This window comes from Platalea leucorodia (genome assembly GCF_965183815.1).
Source record: "Platalea leucorodia genome assembly, chromosome: 3".
NCBI lineage: Eukaryota > Metazoa > Chordata > Aves > Pelecaniformes > Threskiornithidae > Platalea > Platalea leucorodia.
Window position 1 is genome coordinate 99241137 of NC_138825.1, and position 23326 is coordinate 99264462.

General features: G+C 40.1%; 1 protein-coding gene across 1 annotated transcript in view; it reads left to right on the forward strand.

Moving 5' to 3' along the window:
- Positions 1–14168: 14168 nt before the first annotated feature.
- The window catches only part of KHDRBS2 (KH RNA binding domain containing, signal transduction associated 2), a gene marked incomplete at both ends in the record, with an annotated part of 376341 nt that continues 367183 nt past the window's right edge, over positions 14169–23326 (forward strand). Inside the window, one exon of the mRNA XM_082305658.1 lies at positions 14169–14259. Coding sequence (XP_082161784.1) covers positions 14169–14259 — 91 coding nt within the window. The remainder of the gene's footprint in view (positions 14260–23326) is intronic.

Here is a 23326-nt window from a genome sequence, read left to right on the forward strand (position 1 = left end):
CCTCATGGCTGGCTCCTGCCCCTAAGCAGCAACGGGGTTTGTGCAGTTCCAGGCACTTTCCTGAAATTGTGACAGTATCAAAAAGATACTGGAAGCCAAGGGATTACTTTCTGAAACTGTCTTGAACTGACTACTAATTAGTGTTTTGTTTGATAGCCCTTTCATAGCTGGATGCAGCTGGGTGAAAATAAACCACAAAGGGAGCACGTTTTTGCTTATCATTAATTTTTATTTCGTTTTGTAGACACTTGTGAGACACTGCAGTAATCTTCTTAATTTGTCATATATTGTAAATTGATTTAGTACATTTATTCATTTCAGGAGTCTTTATTTGTTACTTCTCACAAGTCTGATCAAATGAATACATTTCATAATGAGTTGTATCATGTGATATTGCTCAAACTAATCTGGTGAACTTCTACGTTATTACAATATTAGTTATGACTAAAGTTTACTATTAAATTTTCCAATGCTCTGAGAAGCAGGGCTCTGAGTTGACTTGTTTAGATTTTGAAAATGAGGCCAGTCCTCCTGCCACGTTTACGTGAAAAAATAATGACTACAGTTTACAAAATAAACAACCAGAAATGCATAACTTTTCTCACTCTTGCTTTAATACCTACACTCATAAACCATAACTAGATTATGGCACATGTGAGTGCTTCACAGTTCCTGGGTCCAGTTGTCTGCCCCTGCTGCATCCTGCATCTGTATCCAGTCAAAACCAAGGTATGCACCTACTGAATGATGGTTTCCAGACTCAGGCAACAAAGGTGTATAGGCCAGATGGAAATGTAGGTACAAACCACACTAAAGGGCCAGAACCCAGGAAAGTTCTATATTTTAGGAAGCAAATTTTGATTGTTTTAAAGATGCATCCTTTTAGCCAGCAATAGAGTTATTTGTTTTTGTGAGAAAGCCAATGCAGCCTTTGCTTCTCTCCTAGTCCTCACAGGCTTAAAGCCTGTTTTGTTCTTAACAAAGACATCTCTCTTTTCAGCAACTTAATGAACTGATGTTTTGGCAGTATCCGTTGCAGACAGTTTAGCTACTGTCTTGGTTTCGAGCTCGGGCACTTAAAAATGTCTCACTACCTACAGATTAAATAAAAAAATTGCTTTTACCTATAAACTAATCTCCTTAATCATGTTTTAGTGACTGAAGCATGGTTTTCTCCTAGGCTTTAATTCACCTCCACCAACATAATATTCTTTAGAAAAAGCCTGCTTTTGCCTTGACGAGGATCTTAGGATGTTAATGCTAGCTCTCTGACAGGATCTAACAATAACACTTCTGAGCGAAGCAGTTCCACTCCGCAGGGTAGACTCTTATCATCTCGAATGTGTGATCAACCATGACTCCAGAATTTCAATGAGGAAATAGACTGTCACAGAGCTGTGCGAGGGGCTAGCCCCAGCTATGTGGGATGAAAATCTTCAGTTCAAAGAACCTGTGCTTGTGCAGAAATGGGTCATTCTTCTCAACTGTACTGCAGCGTCGGCAGTACAGTCAGCCGTCAAATTGCTGTAATAGTAGGTTTGCAGCATGATTCTTTAAGTGTTTTCTACACAAATACTTACATTAAGAGCATTCTTGGAACTACAGCTTGCTTTCAGAAAATGAGGGCTCTCAAATCATCTTGAGGTCACCGATAGCACATATGTACTTAGTTTTCCCCTCTTAAATAGAAGCATGTCTGCCAAGTAACAGAGATAGCTCTGACTGCTACTGTAAGCATTGGCAGATGGAAAGGTCTTACGAAACTATTTGAATACAAATGCAGTAAATATTATATGAATAATTTGGGCCTGTGGCACTCAGTGGAAGGATAAAGAAAAATATATTTAGAAGGACAGACCCAGGGCAGTGTTTGCTAGGCTTCGAAGCCACTGAATATCTGTCAGTGACGGCTTTAAGCATACAAGGAACATGAGGAACCCTGTGTATGTATGTCTTGGTAGCACATACAATGTTCTTAGACAACCCATTGAAAAAAAATAAGGTAACAGAACCCAAGGTAGAGCTTAACCAGGAAACCAATACACATATTTTTAAACTATTTTGTACACAGCCTAGACCTGAATGCCTATAGAATACCTGTGAAAAGGGACTGCTTTGGTTTCTGAAGGGTGTAATTTTATGGCCTACATGACTGGTCTTTTTTTTTTTGGCATCTTTTTAGCTACAAACCCACATTTATCTGTTTTGACTCATGAGGTACCAGATAATTCCTTTTTATTTTTAATTGAATTGTTTTTATCTGATGCTGCAATAAATTATTTTGGCATAAATACAGTTATTGAATTCCTTTTTCGCTGGGCATCAACTTCATATAGTAATTCACTAAACTAATAGTATCTGAGGAAGTTAAAAGAATAGCACAGTCAGACCAGCTGCTTCTTAAATTAAAACAATTTCTTCTTAAGCCTAAAGCAAAGCATAGAACTGTGGGGAAAAAACTGTCAAGCATCTAAAAGAAGGTCCACAAAAACAGGATGACATTTATTGTTTGCTGGGCTCTTACTTGTTTTCCTTTTCCATAATATGTATATAGAGATTTTGAGCAACCCCACTCTGGAATCGTTTATTTCTTCTCCCAAAGCCAAATTTCCAGTCCCTGAGCAGCCTTTAGCAGGTACATGCACAGAGTAGAAAAATACTGGTACATGTGAAGGGTTCGTATGGAGCTGTAGCGAACAACTCACGTGAATTCCAGCTCTTCTCCTCTCACCCCGGTCTGGACCTCCCTATTTCTCTTCCTTAATTTATGTGCAGTGATGTGGCTTTATCAATCTTATAGTGGCTTTTTAAAAATGAGTCTGATAACAGCACAGCATATGTCAAATCTAACATCTACCAAGTTACTGATGTAAACCACCAACTTTGCCCACCATCTTGTTTGATCAACCTGAATTCCTGCAATACTGAAAAGCCCCCCTACGGTGCAGAATAATTATAAAGAACTTTGATGAACAGATGAAATCAGTGTTGGGTAATTGATAGTTATAATTGCTACTTATCCTTTCCCTTTGTGTCAAACCAGAATAAATTTCTTGTGAAAGGTCAGAAGGCAACCAGATAAAATCAATTTAAAGGAATGGGGAACTTGATAAAGTTAGGAGGACTTGAAAAAATCCACTGTTTTCCAAGTGAGAAATTTCTTTGAAATTGCCTAAGAAAGGCAACAACAATTTCATGATTGTAACACAGAATTGTTTCTTGAGTAGGGAGGAAGTGTTGTCTCTTTTTGGTTTTGTAGTAAGTATAATTAGAGTGGGGGAAAAAAGAGAACAATTGGAAGCCTCTTCCTTAAGTAATTAAAGTCTTATTTATAAAATTATAACGTGGTTTCTAATGAGAACATAGCCTACAGTCCTAAATAAGGAATGCAGATAACTTATCCTATTACCATCAAAGGATTTTGTCTCTATCTAATCAGGTGCAGCCATCTGATTCATAAGTCCAAAGCCACACGCCTTGGGGGAACAGGGAGTGAAGGTAAGCAAGCTGATGCAGAAATTCCATAGTTGGCACCTGATCTTTCTTGAAGTTGCCTACTTCCAACCTTACGAAGCATTCCTTATAGTAAATACACTGTATTTAAGCCAGCACAACTCTCTCTGCTTAAGCTAGGAAATTTATAAACCAGAAACAAGTGTGGCAGGCAAAATTTACAGATTTTCTTCCAATGTTCCTATTTTATGGGGATACATGTAGTTTTTCTGCTAAATGAGTAGCTGTTTCCAGCTATATGTGGTCAGATACTAGGCTTTGTATGGTAACTTAGCCACATCTGTGTTCAGCAGAAACACATAACCTCAGTATAGCAGAAGGTGGATTAATTATTTTTCCCATCAAATGGTTTAGTGAGTCAGGAAAACTGTAGTATCAACCAAGAGAGATTAAGTTCTCTGTGTCTTACAGAGAACTATTGCCTAGTTGGCAAGACATCTACCCTCTCATGAAGAGTAACTGCCAGTACATTATTTAGTACAGCTTCAAGCTTTTGCTTGTGTACCTCCCTAAGTACTGAGTTCATTAAGAAATCTCCTTCCTGTCCCTTTCTTACGCCTCTCTTCCCATTTATTTTTTTCTTGTAATTAAATGTAAAAACTGCTGCTTATGGTAGAAAAAGATATAAGCAGAAATGAACTGTAAAGTAGATGCAAAGATATATTGCCATTATGCATTCAACTTTGAGCAGTCTCCCTCAGCTACGCACATGCTCTTTATAAATTTATCTGAATATGGATTTATACAAGAGGATAAAAGCAGTTCAGTTCAGCAGAAGACAGATGTTCAGCAGAAGACAGACAGCAGTGTAGACACTAAACATAAGAAGTCCAGCTATTTAATTAATTTAAAAAAAAAAAAAAAGAAAGCAAAGTAGGACTTTGTAATTTTGCAAAGAGTTAGAAAAGACATGGAATTATTTTTAAAAGTCACTAGTCAAGACGACACACAGCATGACCCCCAGTCATCTGATATATGGGAAAAGGATGGACCGAATGGAAATCGTTCTTAATTACTTGGAAAACAAGTAACTTAAATCAAATGACAGTCTGATGCATCAACATCTTCTTTTGAGAAAGGTCTAAGCTCCCAAAAGAAAGTGCCTAAATAAGTCTGCCCTCAGAAAAAAAAAAAAGTCTACTTTATTTTCTATGGCAGAGAAATAGTCCTTCGGTTTTAAAGATCAGCACAAAACTAGACCTTCACCTAGAGTCAGTGGAAGGCAGTGTTGGTGGACAGCATGATAGCAGTTCCAGCAGATTGGAGTACATCTGCTGCAGTGTCCTTGTGCCCAATTCAAAGCCCATTGTCAATGACAATATATTAAAAGCAATGGTCATTCAGGTAAGAAAGCCAAAAAGACCCCCCAAAAAACCTAAACACCAGTAGTTTGTTATTTTAAAAACAGCATTCATGACAACTTGTTTATTTTTCTCTTTTTAGTGGACTTCATTAGAAAACTTTTGGAAATATTCAGTTAACATTGTAAATACTATAGCCACTTTGTGCTTGCACAGGTCTTTTATGGTGTGAGCAGTCTGTTCTAGGAAATTATTCCAAAGGTCCTCAATAGGTGTCCATTCTGTATTTAAAATATGGATGTTTTGTTGTATTGTCATGAGCAAGTTCTGTTTAAAATAAGGTATGTGAGGATGAAAAAGTAAATTGTAAATACAGGAGCAGAGAAAAGCAGTTTTGCATAATTCATTAAAAAAATTATTTTGGAATAAAACTCCTCAAATCAATCAGGCTTTGTATTTTGAATTTCCTAACAAATTAATGTAATTATGTTTTAGGTATTCTTAGGTAGCTGACATTTACATAGTTTAAGAAGTACCATTGCATTATAGATTTCTCACAAATTTTTATTTTAACAGCTTCTGATTTCCCATTTGTATATGGTACACTAAATTTATAGAAATGCATAATAATTATTAAAAATGTTTTGTAAATCTGTAAGTTTGCATTGCCCTTGATATGTCAAAATTTAAAATAATAGAACAAAATCCTGTAAAATTAAGATCAGAAGGCAATATTATTGTTCAGACATTGCATAAAATTAGTATGATACTGACTGAACTGGGACAGTGCTTAAACATAGGTAACAGTGGTATAATCATCTGTCCTTAAATTTCATCCCCTCCAAAAAAAAAAAAAAAATTATATAATCACAGAGTTCGTAGAGCATTGGAATGACTTATTTGAAAAATTAAATAATTGCAAGATGAGACTGCACTTAATGCTCTATTCAGGAAAAGAATGACTCATCATCCGTTTGCTCCATGGGTGAACTGAGCTTTGCAATGGTTGAGACTAATACAGCACAGCTCCTGAAATAAAGCAAATCCATTTGCTCTGTCACAAATGGCAAATAAACTCCTTTGTTATGAGCAGATTTAACAACATTTGCTGAGCTTTTAGTATTTTCATCCCTACTTTATAACTGGAGCTGGTCAGACAGTGAAAACTTTTTTTTTTTTTCCCCCAAACTTGCTAAATGTTTCCCTGCTTTTTAAATTTCCTCTCTTTTAATTTTCCTGACCTTCCCTATTTATTATGCACATCTCTAAGAGACCTATTACAAGTACAACTAAATACTGATGACTTCAAAAAGAAACTGTTGAGGGCATTAAATGGCTTTGCTAATGTTAAGAAGAAAGGAGAAGGGAAAAACTTGCTAAAAGTTTTGAAACTACTCGTGATCTGAAGGTTTTAAAATTTGGGTTCATACTGATTTTTCTAAATCTTATGAATGAGAATGCTCAGTGTGGACTAAGGATATTTTAGGAGTTGAAGTGCTCTTACCTAAAAAGAGAAACTGGGACTTTAAAAGTGTTTTCATAGAGGGCTTGTTCTCTAAGGAAAACTGACTCACAGAGCTGGTATAATTTTTTATTCTTCTGAACTGGGAATGTCTATATCTCCTATTACCCATTAAAAAAATGCATTCAGATATGCTCAGTTTTGATCAAATAAATTGTGAAATAATTTATAACATTTTTCCATGGTTTACAGTTAATAAAATGCTAATTTGATTTTCAAATAATTTTCTGTCTTCTACACACCTTCTTTTGTATACTGCTAAGAGCCTTAAAATCATTCAGTGACTTTTCCAGAAAATGATTGTGCTATGATCCAGTAAGATTGAAATATATGTGAAGTATTGATTCTATGATTTCTTTAAAAACAGACAAATCTTTACAAGTGGGATGAGTACCACTTCACAGCCATCTGCTCAACTAGAATAAACACTGTCAAAAGAACATATTTTTTGTGGTTTTTTGTTTCATACTGGTGGTAATACCTGCATTTAATCCTAAATTACACACCTAACCAGTTCCTAAGTTTTAGGTTCCTACTGAAATGTTCTGCCTAAAATAGTTCTCTATGTAGAAAGTGGAGAGATTTAGGTTCCTTTAAAGCTCCAAAGCTTCTCTCTTCCAAAGTCCTGGAGGATAGTTATTTCCAATCCTATATTTAGCAAATAGTATTTTTCTTAAACTGTTGAGTTGCTAGTATCATACACTTTAAATGGGTTTATAGCAAACAATTATATAAGTTTATACTTCAGAGTATGTAAATTGATAAAGATGCTGTATAGTGTCAAACCCTTCCCCATGTCACATTTCATTTTGAACAAAAGTTCCATAATGTTTGACTACGGTTTGGAGAGCTAGTTGAACTCCTTCTGACCTTTTAATGTTGTGAAGTATCTTGAAACTTGCTTAGTGAAGAATTTTCTTGTTTGTTGATGATTTGTATATCCTGTAGTTCTATATATCTGATTTTAAGATTGCCAGATGGATGCCATCCATAGATGACTTGTCTGGGATTTTTTTTGTGTACTTCTACACTTCTGATAAGTAAGTGGGAACTGGCTAAATTCTGTAGAGCTATATATTGTAAATGCATAAATAGGCAGATGTTAAATCATATGCTGAATTGGCTCCATTTCTGTTGTTTCAACATTGCAATAGACCAATGGATTAATAAAGTATAATTTTATCTTGTTGTCTGGCTATGGGCTTTGTGTACCTGATCAATAAGCTAATTGAGCTCAGGCAGTTGTCTCCATTGTAACCTTCTTAAGGAAGCAAAGTTAACAAAATCAAGCTGCTAATTAATCAATTACAGATAAATATTCTCTGAACAAAACTTAAACTAAAACCAAACTGGACAAAAAGCTACAAATGCATTGCAAAAAACAAACAACCAAACCAACCAAAAAACCCCACCAAATCCCCAAAAGAAACAAAAAAAATCTAAAAAAAAAAGCAGAATTATATTGTATTATCAGCTTTCTTGTATCCATACCTACAAGCTTCCCTTTCTTTGCTTTCTACTTCTGATGAAAGTTCACTTCCTAAATAAAATGGTAAAAGTAGCTTGTTACATTCAGTTTACATTTTCCCATATGTAATTTAATCTCCTTATTTCTAGTTTATATACTTTGCATCCTCTAAACAATTCTATTCTCATTTGGGTATAATACTTTCTTCAGGTATTTGTAGATTTACTTGCATCTTAAATAAAATATATATATTTCCATCTCATCTTTTTTTACCAAATAAATTCTGTCATTTTATTTTGAGCATGGTCTGCCTTTTGATGTCTGTATGCCTGAAGTAGAATACATTTTGTCATGCAAATCACGTGCACTTTTTGGAAGACTTATTTTTCTGTTCTATCATCTGTTATATCATGACAAACTCCTCTGGCCTCTTAATTGTCATACACTACTGAAATCTGTTGGAATTCATTTGCACTGATGTTGTTATGTACAAGCTAGATGTTTACCTCTAATCTAGTTATTGACTTCATATCCAGTGGAGAGAAATCAGATTTTGCATAGAATGACTCACCTCAACCAAAGATAGGTACCTGCAGGTCAGATGAATAAACTGCTGGAAGAGCCTATTTCAACCTACTGACTATAAAGGCTGTCTGTGGTGACTGGAGCAGACTTAGACACCGGATTTTTACATGCCTAAAGGTAGGTTAGACTACCAATTTCTGTAACTTGCTGTGCTGACCAATCGACACAACTATAAACAGAAGGATTAGCTCCTAAGAGTCTGGAAACTGTAACTCAATTATTCTAAATCAAGTATCACCTTCTTTGTACCTCAGTTTGTCCATCAGTTTTTATTATTGTTGTTATCCTCCAAGGGAGAAATTTGTATTAAAGGGAGATTTGCATACTGGAAAAGGATGGTGGAAACAATAAGCAGAAAGGGAGAAAGTAAAAGAAAGGTACAAAAGGAAACATCTTGCATCATATGAAAAGGAAAATTAGAAAGCGATGTAATTGGAGGTTTTGTATGAAAAGGAACAGTTCTAAACCTTGGAGGTAAGGATGAAAGGGAAATTCAGACATCTATTACTTATTGATTACAGTAAGGTTAGAGGAAGCAGGTGAAGTGGAGACTGTGCTATGATCACGGAGAAGATTTTTGTGAAAGTGTTTGAGCTACCTGGCAATGGATAAGCTGTAACATAAAGGTCAGAAGGAACAACAGAGATAGAACTTCAAACACAGGCAAGCAAAATATAAGATCTGGTGTTTACCTACATGTGGAGAGGAGAAAATTATAGTCATATGTCATAGACTCACAACTTCTCTGTCAGTTTTTGTAGCATCAGAAGGAAGAAAGAAGAGAACAGACATTCTAGTCTGCATTTTATTATTTGCTGTTCATTTCTATTTAAGCATTTTTTCAGTCTTCAACTGCTGTTTCATAGTTTACTGTTTTGGTTAAAATAATCCCAAATTAATGATAAAGGAGATCTTTCAGTGAGGTTATGCTTCCTTTCATGGCATTTACCCTAGGTCACCTTTTCAGTTGCTGCTTCTTTACAACATGCCAAGAATGCTAAGAATGAAATAGAGCTGTAACATACATAATTTTAGTTCATGTGTGTTTTCATGAACTAAGAACTTGTAAGGAGGGTATCATAAACCAAATTATAGCGTAAACCAGCATTCGTTGTACACCTAGAACTCACACTGAACTCTTCTGGAGTCCTTGACTCACCAAGTATATGAAACTATTTAATGTTTTGGAAGGAAATAAATGCTGATACTTTTTAAAACTGAAGCTGATTTATATGATTTATATAGATTAAAGACTGAGCTGTATGACTTGTCTCTATTTAAGAAAATCAGTGTTTATTCAGTTGTATGAATGGAGAGATCAAAACTCTACTGAGAACAGGGACTTGCCACGGAGATCCATCAGCTGTGGGGTGGCCCATACCGCTGGGTCTTTTGCTGTCTGAAAGTGGTCTACAGTGACCTGTGCACTTGCTCACGCACACTTCCCTTCTGGATTACGTGGCACGGTGTTAGCAGTGTGAGGGGCTGCAGGGGTGGCCTCCATGAGGAGAGGGCACAGCCAGTTCCAGCCAGACCCACCACTGGCCAAAGCCCAATACGTCATCCCAGTGTTTTTACATGGAAACAAGCTTTGCATTGACAGCTTGTGCGTGTTCGGGTGCCTCATTATCAAACAGTGAAGCCACATGGTCCAAGGACTGGTATCCACAGGCCAGGGTGCAGAGATCAGATGGAGTCTGAATACAGACAGTATCCCAAGAAGAACTGAAGAAAATAAAGTAAAGGAGCTTGGGACATTGTCTCTTTTTTGTACATGCATTGCTGGTTCTTTATTTGTTATATTGTCAATTATAATTCCACTGTAAGGGAAGGATGTAGTTAACATAGATGATAGGAGAAACTTCCTACTTTTTTTATCCTGATCTGTAGTCAGTTCAGGAACCAGATAACCCTTACCCATAGCTAAAACAAGTGAAACAGAGAAGAAATTTGAAAGCAAATGGAATTTCTGAAATTGAAAACTCCTGACAAATCTGATCTTTGGTGTATGAGGTCCTAGATGTACTCACACACACATATGTAACTGTACTGATTTAAATTATTATATTGACTTTAATGCAATGTGTCAGAATGGTGATTCATTGTCATTGTGCTCGCACTGACTGTTCATTCTGCTGCATATTCTCAAGAGATTTCATAATTTTTAAATAAGCATTTTGAAAGTTTGGAGATTTTCCTGCAATTTTTTTGTTTCTATTGCCTTTTGTCCTCAGTGCTACATGATAATACACATACATTTAGTTGGCACTGGCAAAAATACATAATGGTTGTTACCTGTTCTGTCTTCAAATAAGCTATAATCTGGTATGCTGTGATCCACTTCAATATCAGACTTGGTAATAAAATATAGTACAGATAAACTTTAATTTGCCTTGACACTTCGAACTAAAAAGTTGTAAAATGTGTCTTTGGTTTTTAGTAGCTATGAAAAAAAATTGATCTCCAACTAGCAATGAAGTCATGCTTGATGTCATTAGAAGTCTATATTTCCTGTCTGACAGATTTTAATGCTTTTTTTTTTTTTTTAAATGAGGTATAAGGTAAAATTCAGAATAGCATCTCAATGGCTTTGCAGTCTAAGTATCACTGAAAGTCAATTTAACTTTATAACTTTTGAAAAATGAACTTACAGGAAACTTGTCTCTGTCTACTTTGCTGTAAAAAGTTGTGCAAGCAAACCTGCTCTCTACTCCTTCGACCAGAAAAAAATGAGTTTGACGAATGTAGCACTTCCCACTGTTTAATAAACTTAAAGGTGTTTAAATCAAAGCTTCCTACGATCTAAGTAGGTTAAGTACAATTAAACAGACCACAGTAACACTATTCTTCTAACACCCCAGATGGAAAGCCCCCAAAACTCATTTTCCATCTACATGACCATCTGGTATGTTTTGAAACCTACCAGATCAGGGCTGCTTCTGAGTGAGGATGGCTTAGATTTGTCTTGAAGGTACTTTACGATAATACACCTATCACCCGCCTTCTTTCTTTTTGAACTGAGGGGCACCAGCCTGAATTATTCTGAGGAACAGAGCCACAGAAGTATGATTTGAAGACACAGGTGATCTCTCAAGCAAGACAGTCCTGAGCTGTGTTGCAAACAGTATGCCATTTCTTGCTACACTGTTAACCAGGAAAGAAGAACTATTCATGCGGTAAATTGAATCAGGGTGAATTATTAATAAAATATCTTAGTTCTATCCTTCTCTTTGTTTTATTTGCTTTTTTAAAAGGAGGACTTATGTTTTCCCGTTATACCCACACACAATTTGTAATAAAACCTGATTGCCAATTAAACCTTTCCATTCTGCTATCTGCTTCTTAAGTGTTTCACAAGTTTGCTAAAATCACACTGTTTTCCTGCTCCTACTCCTTCTCAGCAAGAAAGTTATTTCTCAGGTGTTTTATCCTCCCCCCCCCCCGCCCCCGCCCCAGAAATCCTATAGAATAATAGCACATTGGCCACTGACATTCTCTACGTATTCTTGTAAACACATGTAGTCCCTCAGTTATCTGAAAACTGAGTGGAAATTGTGTAAATGTTGCCTACATGTGTCTTACCTATTTTAAAACCATCACAGATCAAATTTTTATGCAATGGTCGTACCATGTCTTCAAAACCTTGTGGATACCCTTATAGAGTTTTTGTCTTGATTTTTTACCTTTCTTCATTCCTTCATTCTCTGCCAAAAAACCCCCAAACAAAACCATAAAATTCCGAACACCGCAACAAAAACATCTTAAGAGGAAGAGTAGTAGGTGATTTAAAAGTGTATTATTGCAGCAACTCTCTATTTCACCAGAACAAATTCAATGTTAGTAGCCCTAGTACTAAGTACTAAGAATCTCGCATAGGGATTGAGCACAACACGCTGTGTTGTGTGGTAGACTGTTTGCTTTTGAGGTCCCACAAATGAAGTTTTAACAGCTTAAGATAAGTTAAGCATCTTTTGTTTACTCTCAAAATCAAATCACGTTACTAAATTGTCTTTGGGGGGAAAATCCTGGATAAATATAACCTGTAGTAAATGTATACTTAAAGCTAAATTCTAATTAAAATCAATTCTATTTCCTCCAGCTGTGGACACTTTAATTGCATAATAGCTTTAATTCTGTAACCTGGGGCCGTGGAAGCTGCAGAGAGCTACTCGGGGCGGTGCAGCGCGGCGTTCCTCGGCAGAGATCGCCCCCTCCCCTCAGGACCGCCGAGCACCTCCTGCGCCCTCCGGCCGTGCACGGCAGCCGGGGCGGACGTTTTCAAAAGCGCGCTGTTCGAGCAGCCGCGCCTGACCGCCGATGCTCCGGTCACGTCCCCGGGGCAGATGCCGTCTCGCAGCTCCATCCCGGGCACGCCGCCCGTGCGGCGCCCCGTTAGCAGGGCAGCTCCCCGGCCGCCGCGGCGAGCTGGCGGGCCGAGGAGCGCGGGGAGCGCGGCGGAGCCCGGGGAAGGCGCTCCGCGCTTCGCGGGGCCGCCGGGGCGGGAGGGGAGCGGGCAGCGCCGGGCGGCGCCGCCGCCTCGGCCCCGCCGGCGGCTTCAGCACCGCGGACAGCGCCCGCCGGCCGGGGCCGACGCCCGGACCCGCACAGACGGACGGACGGGCGGACAGACACGGAGTCACAACGGGCACACGGGCACACGCGCTCGGCCACAGCCGGCCGCTGCCACGCGCGCACAGCCGCGCACCGACGGAGACGGGCGGACACGACGGGCGCCCGCGCGCCGGCACGGGGCCCCACGCAGAGACACGGGCGCGCACGGAGACGTGCGGGCACACGCGGGCAGGGGGCGCAAACCCGCGGGCGCGCTCTCACGGGCGGACGCAACACCCAAACTCACGCCCCAACACAACGCACAGACACGACACGCTCCCGCACACCCCGCTCACGCGCACACTTCCACCGACACCGCAACACACGTGCTCGCGCCCCCGCAGCCAGCCCCCACGGGCACGGGCAGAGTCACGCACGGACACACAGTGACACGCTGGCACAGGCACGCGCTTTCACACGCAAAACCACAGGAGCGCGCACACCCCCCTATCGCACGTGCTCACGCTCCCACTGACACACCGGAAGAGCCGCACAGAGACACGGACACGCAGAGCTGCACGCAGAGGTGCCCACGCGCACACGCCCACGCTCACAGGCGCACACGCACGGGCACATGCACGCACAGACATAGACACCCGCGCACACAGACGCGCACAGACACATCCGCACACACCGACACACCCGCGCACAGACACGCACGCACACACGCGCACACACACTCTCCTTCACGCGCGCCCCCCCCCGCCGCCCCGGGCCGCCCGCCCGGCGACAGCCAATGGCGCGGCGAGTCTCCCGCGTGGGCCCCCGCCCGGCGGGGCGCAGCCGCCAATGGGAGCGGCGGGGGGCGGGGCGCGCCTGGCCCCGCCTCCCTAGTTAAGGCCGCCGGTGGGCGAGGGTCGCTCACTGGCGGGAGGGGGGGGGCGGGGGGGAGCGGCCGCGCGAGGCGCGCGGAGAGCGGCACGCGCCGACCCGCGCACGCCCCAGCCCCCGCCCCCGCGCGGCGTGAGGGGAAGGCGGAGGCGGCGCCGGGGCCGCCGAGGGCAGCGCCCCGCCGCGGGAGGGCCGGGCGGCCGGCGCGGGGCGGCACCGGCGAGCCGCGGGGCGGCACCTGCGAGCCGCGGGGCGCCGAGGAGGCGACCGGAGGCGCGGAGCGAGCCGGCGCCCGCGCAGCCCGCCCGGCGTGCCCAGGCGCCGCGGCCCCGAGGCGATGGAGCAGGAGAAGTACCTGCCCGAGCTGATGGCAGAGAAGGACAGCCTGGATCCCTCCTTTGTTCACGCGATGCGCCTCCTGGCCGACGGTAAGCCTCCGCTCCCGCCCGCCGCGGCCCAACGGCCGCCGCGGGGCGCCGCGGCCCCGCCGCTCTCCCGGCGCCGGGCGCTCCGCGGGGTGGGGGCCGCCCCCGGGGTCGGCTGGGGCTGTGGAGCTCGGGTCGGCGGGCGGGCGTCGGGCCGGGCCGGGCGGCGGCCGCGCTCCCGCCCAGCCTTGGCGCTGGAAGCGGCCGGCGGGCGCCCGCCCCGCCGAGCGGGGACTCGGCCACGCGTGGACGTGGGGAGGCGCGGAGCGACGGCCGACTGCGGCCGGCCCTCGTTCGTGGGGCTTGTGCGCCCCAGCGCCTCCGCCGGACCCCGCGCCGGGCGCCGCGCTGAGGGAGCCCGTCTGACTGACGGGAGCCCGGCTCCGGCCGCCGGCTGCCTCCGCCCGCAGCGAGCGGCTGCCTCTGCCCCCCGCTCTGGGAAGCGCCCGGCCGTGGCGGCTCCGTGGAGATGCATCGCCTCTGCCGCGGGCGGTCCGCCGCTGCGGGAAGGGCTTCCATGGCTCCCGGCTGTATTTGCACAAAGACAGATGCACGTTGCTCGTTAAACTCGTTACATCTTGTTTTCCCTGCTTAAGTAATGAGGTTTATATGGCAATACTATTATGCCGTTAATGTGGCACTGTTGTAGTTGACTAGGCAATGTCAAGCATTGATTGAGTATGGCTTATCAATTTCATGACGCTGTTTCATCCAGGACATGATGATTTTTCTCTTGGAATCGTATGGTGATCCAGAATATACTGCTTGTAACATTTTGTTATTCGCTGTAATTCGCTCTGCTTTCCTTGCTTTAGTTGAACTAGTTCAACTGGAGACTCTTTCTTTAAAAAGTTTATAATTCAGTCTCCCTTTTAATAACTGCTGAATATAGTGCAGGCCTTCTGGTACAGCATTTCAACTTCTGCAGGAGTGTAATCCAGTAAGTTCCCCTCATACTTCTGTTTCTTCTGGGGTGTATAACATTAATTTTAAAAAATCCCTGTTAAAATTGAAACCTAATGTCAAAAAGAAGTAGTAAAGAATAATGTATAAATCAAGACAACCTGTCAAGCCCTTAAATGAGACTAAGGCAAAGAAATATATGGTTAGGCCCTTGAGAGAGTCAGAAATTCAAATAAACTCACATTCAGAGGTGGTGAATAATTTCCAAAGTTCTGTTATGTCTTAAGAAAAATCATAACTACTTAAAACTTACCGTGTTAGCAATAAGTGTCTTTCTCTATCAGCAGTCTTTATATTGTCTTTCCTTAATGTATGTTTTATTGATTTTGAATGAAGATACTGAGTCCAGGTTTTGTTAGAGTGCTCCTGTTTGATAGCTTGGAAATTCAGTATGAATACTGACGCATTTAGTACAGTTTTGTCATAGCTACTTTGCTGCTGAAGAGGCAGCCATGCTACTTTTTATGGTTGTTTTTCTAATAAACATACAATAAACAAAGTCCTTATTTCTGAGAGGGATGTATTTTTTGGACCTTGCAGTTCGATCTTTTCCCAGAGGGGGGAAGTATCTACTGAGAGTGTGCGCGTATGCATGGGAAAGAAAGAAAATGCATGAAGGGCAAAATTGAAAGCGTGCAAAGTAAAGTTAAAAAAAAAGGAGAATAAAATAGATGTTTCTAAGCATCAAGTCCATGCAGAAATTGTATTTTGGGCAACTGTGAGATTGAACAAATGACTAGTTTTCTCATTCCTTCTTAGCATAACTAGGACTACGTATATTTTGGTGGATTTTTAAAAGATGAAGGTGAGTTGTCTGTCGGGAATGCTAATGTCAGATTCACACCAGATACCTGGCATTATCCTTCACAACACCATCTGTCAAGCTTTCTAGAGATTCGTTTTAGAGTCTAATGTATGATGACTGTTAAAACACTTTCATCAAGGTAAGAGTATAGCTACTTAAGGAAACAAGAATTAATGCACTGGTTGCTGCTGGGTATAAATAGAAAGGAAATGTGTAGAACTGGCAGAATTTTTTCTTGGGTGCCAGAAGAACATGGGCCAGTAGTGCAAGGTACTCTGTAATACTGTATTTCTAGGATATGTCCGCGGTGAAGCGATGCTTCCAGACTCTGGATTTCTGTTCTTTAAAAAATAATGTGTAATCAGCTACATACCTAACAATAGCAACCAGGTGTTATTTTTATGGTATACTAAGCTTTTTTGATTGTCTGTAGATTTTGTATAAAATGTGTAAGTGTAGATTTGAGGGTTTTTGCTTCAGAGTCGAGAGCCTCAAGCATTCGCTCCGACTTGAAAGTGCTGTGATTTTTCATGTCAGTTGCTAGAACCTGAGGTTGAGAAGGCACATGCTGCTGTGTGAAACTGCAGAAGGGCACACAAGTGATAAGTGTTCCAGAAATACAGTTTCGATTTATGACATTGGATTTACTTGTAAAGATAAGATCCCACATTTTTACCCATTAATGTTTTTTTTTGTTTGTTTGGTTTTTTTTTTTGTTTGCGCATTTTGGTGTACTTATTTTAAAAACAAGAAGTTACTTGTGTTTTTAATATGTAGGTCTGTGTCCTACAGGTTGACCTGTGTCAGGTGCATACTTGAATCAGTAGCTATTTACCCCTCATCACTGAGGGACGAATAGAAATTATTTATTTTAGTCCTTATCTGAGTTAGAGCATCCATGGTGCAATATGTGGTGAAACCCACAGAAAAGGGACACTTTCTGTAGCAGAGAATTTGCATACTTACCAAACAACACAAAGAAAGGTGAGGAAAAAGGTACTAGTGCTTCTTAGAGACATAAACCAAATAATTTCTCTAAAAATCACAGAGGGAATCTGTGGTGGATTCTGAAAATGAACCCAGTCTCTAAATGAGTAATCGAGTGCCTTAATCACTTTATTTCCCCCTGGGTCATTACCTGTTTCATATAGAAGTAGCTCCTACATGATTATTACACTATTAGAAATGGAAAAGCCATTTATAAGTAATCTTTTAGAAGAACTTGTGAAGTGTGAATGCTTGGTGATATTTACCTCAGTCTATATGAGTTTATTCAAACTTTTGCAAAAATCATTGGACATATTTATTCTGATGATATAATCTAGTCAGCAACAAAAGCAAAAGACCTCTTTTAATTGTAATAGGTAGCCAAACTCTAAAGAACAGATAAATCTCCATCTGTTGGAGAGGGTTTTTCTGTATTCACTGAACTATTTTGTATACCAGGCTGTTATAAGAGCTGGAAGAATCACTTTGTTTCATGAACAGTTTTAAATGATTTCATTGTAAACTGGTTGCAGGTAGTTATTTTCATAGGTAAGATTGTATTTCTTCTAGTAAGGAGATACCCTGATCAATGTATGAGGTCAGATGAAAAATGTGAAAAATGAAGAGTGTGTTCTTGAGCAGTATGTTTTGTACCTAACTGGTGCTTATGCCACAGCACACTTAAAAGCTTCAGTGACAACTGAGAGCCTCTCTGTTCTGGTGCTACCTCCTGCCATGGTAACTAATGAGCTGCTTATGTCTGTTATTTTTGCATGTATGTAAATACTTATTGCTTTGTGTAAGATGTCTATGATTATGAATATAAAAATAAGTGTGTGACTTTAGCTGTGTGGATGACATAGAAAGCTCCAACTGGCTGGAACTGTTTGGTAGTTTAAAACTTGTTTTATATCAGTGTTATTTTTAATAAGCTAAAGTGTCAGCTAATTGTCTATATACTTCTGGGGACAAGCAAATTTTATATATGTCTGTGTGTATTTATATGTGTGTGGCTTTGGAGTATCTTGCATAGTATATTAATAAAGCCAGCTATATGTTTTGTAATATAAACAAAAAGGAAAAAGACCTGTTGGAAAGAGCTGGCCAAAGTAAGAGCATCTCTCCCTATGGAAATATCAGCATTACTTGGGTAATGAGGTAGCTAATTTCTCTCTATGTAATGACAGTACAATTGACCTCAGACTTTCAGTTGGCATTCTGAAGGCAATGAGAATCAGGCCTTTAACTTTAATCTTGAGTTAAGTCTCTAGGTTATTCCACGTGGCATAGCATGAGTTTGTTAAACCTTCAGTCATGTCAATTAGACTCATATAGCTCAGTGTCATAAAGCTCCTTGTAGGACAGGGCATGATTATTCAAAAGGTATGTAATTACTTAGCCTTTACACTCAATGAGCATTAGTACAGTCTTTCATACAAGCCTGCAATAATTGTTCTAGCTAGTCCAAAAACTGTTGATGTAATGCAAATTCATTTTGTCATATGTTCAGGATTTCAACTAATATATTGGCTTATGTGGGTTTTGGATTTCTTTGGACTCCTGGAGATTCATTTGCTTTTCATATAGGAACGCAGATTTAGTTCATAACTGTGTGTTTCTGTTGAAAACCTGGGGCACTAACAAGGTCGCTGTATGAAAATTATTTGTTGTGGCAATATAGAAAATGACAATCATATCCTTATCCCAAGATCTGAAAGGCTGTTGGTCAAGCCTGTGACCTGCTAAAGTCAGGTCTCTGATACTTTTTATTTTTTATCAAAGTTTCCATTGAAAACTACTTGTGAAAATATATTTGCAAATTTATTAGTTTACTCTGTTTAAACAAGCCTTTGGATTAAAATAAGATTAATGTAAAATGTTAATGTAAATTCATACATTAATATTAATCTGTGAGTGGTCACTTTTCTGCTTATTGTTTCTTTTTTTCATGATGTTTACATCAGGTGAGAAGAAATCTGTGTTCACAGAGTAGTTTGTATTAATCATCGTTTACTTTGCTGTCCCAAGAAATGCAGTGTAAATAACTGAAAGATTGACTCAGGAAACATGCTAATGTTTAGAGTATGTATTTTAGATACCTTGGTCTCATTAGAAATGAGATTTATATACCTATCATTTGGATCTTTTTCAATGAAAAAGGAGTAATATCAGTGCAAGCTCTAGGTGAATACAAGGCACTTTTGATTTCTATAGAGCAGCAATGTGCTAGGCATTATAGACTTGGTTCTAAACTCACTAAAATTAATGGGAATCTTTCTATTACCATTAGTGAGCTATCAGGCAGTCCTTATACAAATATAATATATTGACTGATGCAGCTAATATCTTTGTAATCATGAAAATCTGTAGAATATACTGCAAGTTTGAGAACTGAGTCATGAGTTTTGCTTTTTTATTTTTTTTTAGTGTGATGTCACAACATGGTATGTGTTCATAATCTTAGGAAGTGCTACTGCCTTGCAGAATGCAATGCAGATGAATCCCAGGCAATAACTGGATTTAGGGAAAACACAATGCTATAAAATGTTAGAAAGAGTATAACAAAGCAACCTTTCTAAGTGTTTATATTAACCCTAAGTTGTTAGTCATAAAAGCTGGGCTTCCTTAAGAGAAGAAAAAAAAGATAGATGTGATAAAAAAATTAAAATCTCTCTCTTTTAGACATCTGAAGCAGCTTAGGACCATTTGATCTGTGATCTTAGAAAACACGTACTTTGAAACACAGTAAATTCTCTTGCAAAGAGGGAACAATATAAATGCAATAACTGAAGGTTAGATTCTGATACCCTTGTGTGAAAAAAAAAAAAAAAAAAATAGCGCTTCACTCTTTAAACGGCGCTGTTTGAATTGGTGGAGCTGCTTAAGGTGCAATTCAGTGCGAATAGCAGAATTTAGTACCAACTGCTTAAGGGAGGGTCAAAGGCATTTGCTGAGGCTTATCTGGATGGCCATAGCCGCATCAGCAGAATGCACTGGTTTTTAGCAACATGAATGTTTTCCTTGGAAGGAGAAGAGTGTTTTTTATTTGTCCTGGGACTTCTTTTAGTAAATTTCTTTCATACTTAGTCTCTTTGGTGTATTCATTCAGGGAACGCCTGCTGTAATCGTCCATCTCTCTTCCTTTATGCCTCAAAGTAGATTTTTTCCAAATTCTTGAGTTTAAAAATTTGATAATATTTTCAGTCAGTACCAAGAGAAGGCAGAATAGCTGGATAGCTGAGTAGAAAATCCCAGTCAACTGTTAACTTCCCAAGGACGGAGCACCTGTGTAATCTGTAGAATAGAGTGACCATTCCTAACCAGGAGGTGGCATGATTGGGCTCCGCATGCCAAAATCGAGCTTCGTATCCTAGCACCTTCTGGGAAAGGGCTGGTCTGGCCCAACAGGTATATCAGATTCTTGTGCGTTGGATGCATGCTTTTCTCCTTCAGGCAATACACAGACAATATATACTGACAGATTTGCTGTAGCATGCTGGGCTATTTAATAGTGTATAAAATCTGATATGCTCAATACTGACCTGCGCATAAGACTCCTAAGAAAGGCTGAACATCTACCTAGCCCACCAAAGCAATGCCATAAGAGTAAAACGGTTCCTCCATGACATCTGAGGACACAGGTTTCAAGCTCAGAGTATGAGATGTGTTGGGTCTTACTTTAGAATGCATAAATGTAGCTGTTGTTTGGTAGTTCCTCTCCACGCTTTATTAAAATATGAATACATTATGCCGTTCTGTGCCTTGCAGTTGTACCGTAGGCTAAACATACTGCCTAGATGAAACAGTGTTTCGTTGACCTGCAGGGTCACTGCAGTTATCCCACACTTCAGTTCAGGGTAAGAGTGCCTTTTCAAAAACAAGCAGTTTTTAACTGTTTCAATTTACATCTCTCTTCTCCAACAAACTGCTGAATTTGAAGGAAAATTCAGTGTCCTCATGGCTGACCTCAGAATATACATTTTTCTTTTAAAAACTTCTGAGAATAAATCAATAAAAAGTGTTTTCCTCAAGAATTTGAGGTGTTAATAAAGCATGCATGATAGAAAAAAAAAATGCTTGTTTGCAGGCTGGTCCTGCCTAAGCAATGTGAAGGTATGCATTCATCTTTTGTTCACCGTGCATTTTTCAGTCTTTGGATGGGTATTGTAGCATAGGGTTAGGAGTATCAGCTCACAGTATCAGAATAAGTGAGGAAGCAGGCGGTTTTTAAAATCAAGTGTGTAAAGTAGGGAACTTTTAATGATGATACTGTATAGTCTTTGACTGTATAAACAAATAAGGGCTATGCAGTCTGACCAGAGAAATGGAAAACCTTGACACTTGGGTAAAGGGCTGAGGTGCATAGTACATGGAGTTTTGACTTGTTTCTTCCTTGTACTATATACCTTCAAAAACTTCTGTAAGAAGTAGACATCTGTAAGATGTAGACTAATGCTGAATTTCATTCTGATCTTTGAGATCTCTAAGTGAAAAGAGCTTTATAAGAAATGTGTATTATTCTTATTACTTTTAATCCAAAATTATTCTTTTTAAATTTGCAGGCAAAAATAATCTTGGTTATTACAATCCTCTGTAAATCCTGTCATATTTTAATTAGAATCCTGCTGGAAATGAGTACAGCTATTTCCTTATCCAAAAAAGGACTGGAACTAATAAAAACTATGAAAAAAAATTATCTAAGACTTTCAGCAGATTAAAAACCTCCAAACCCCCTCCCCCCCCAAGACTCCTGGAATAATTTATGCCTGTTCCCGATTTCACAAGTTCTGCTGTTAAAATGGAATTTTTTAGTTTAAATACTGAAAAATTTATCAAGTGAAACTTGTAATAATGCTAATATGGTAATATTGAAGATCATCCAGATTTAAATATGATGATGCAAAGTTTTGATGGTCATATATGGCTGCATGTGATATAACAAAAAAGATCTTTAAAACTTCAAATGCTCTGCTGGAAATGGGCATTCCTGTTTGTTCTTCTTGGGTTAGCATGATCCAAAACCTAAAAGATGCAGGGCAGGTCACTACTGCCTTTGAATTTCTCTGCACCTGCTGAAGTGTTCATCAGATACTCTAGCATCTATTTCTTGTTGTAAAGGTTACACCGAAAGATGTAAACCCTAAAAGCTTTTGATTTATAAAATACTTTGAATTCCGGGAATTGATGTAGCTATTGGGAAAAGTGATGCTTCATGCTGGTCTGTAAAAGATTTATTAAAATCTACATTCCGCCTTTTAGCTCTGCTTTGGATCTGGAAAGAAAAGAATTCTACTTCTTCTGTAGTTAGCAGCAGTTTAGATTTGCTAACTGGTGAAGGCAGGTGTGTCTTCAGCAAAAACAAAAGTACGGATCAAAGCCCCTGGCTCATAGTCAGTCAGCTTCCAAAAAGCAGCACTGCGAATTAGAGGAAAAATAGTTTTCCTAGGAGGTGTGAGCACTGGAGAAAGAAAACAAATCCCCTCTTGGCATATTCCCCTAGTTTAATGCTTCCTAGGATTCAAATATATGTTTCAAAGCTCTCTTTCTAATGCTTGAAGTTAAAGAACTTGCCATGAAATCAGGGGCTGTGTGTGTATGTTTTGAAAATGGCTTTTTGGTGTTGAAAAATTTAGAGTTACCTTCTTACCTCTCATGGTGTAAATTTTTATGCTCTGTATTTCTGATAGCGTAGGCTCATATTGCTGATTTTTCTGAATATTTCTAAGCAAATTTGTTTCTTGCATTTTGGCTTTTTTGAGATTGTGGTAAGAACTTCTTAGTGTTGTCTGGGGGTTGTGCCACATATCCTCTGGGGTCAGAGTGTGAGCTCTAGCTGGGGAAAGAGTGAGACTTTATTTTCCCTAAATACTTAAGACTATGCTGGTTCGCTGCAGCTGTGAGGCTGGCTCCCTGACTTTCCAATTTGCAACTGAAACTGATTTTTCCCCAGTTCTGCTGAAATGAGCAGCACCAAACTCTTGACTTACTGGCTTTTCTATTGGTGTTTGAAGGGTAAATTAAGGAATGATAAAGTGAAGGAGAATTCCAAGAGACATCTCTTCCTCCCTGTTCAACAGGAAAATGGAGAGTTAATTTTGGTAAATGATGCTAATTATCCTGGTGTATCCGTAGGACTGTAGATTTATGAATAGATTTCGCTTTCCCACAGGTACATGTTTGGAATTATTTCACTAATATTTGTATGCAAACTAGTGGGCTTTACTTTAGCCCATTTTAAAATTTGAAAGAACTTCCTCCTCATACTCATAAATCAAGGTAGATATATGAATTATATATCCATTTATTGTTATGCTC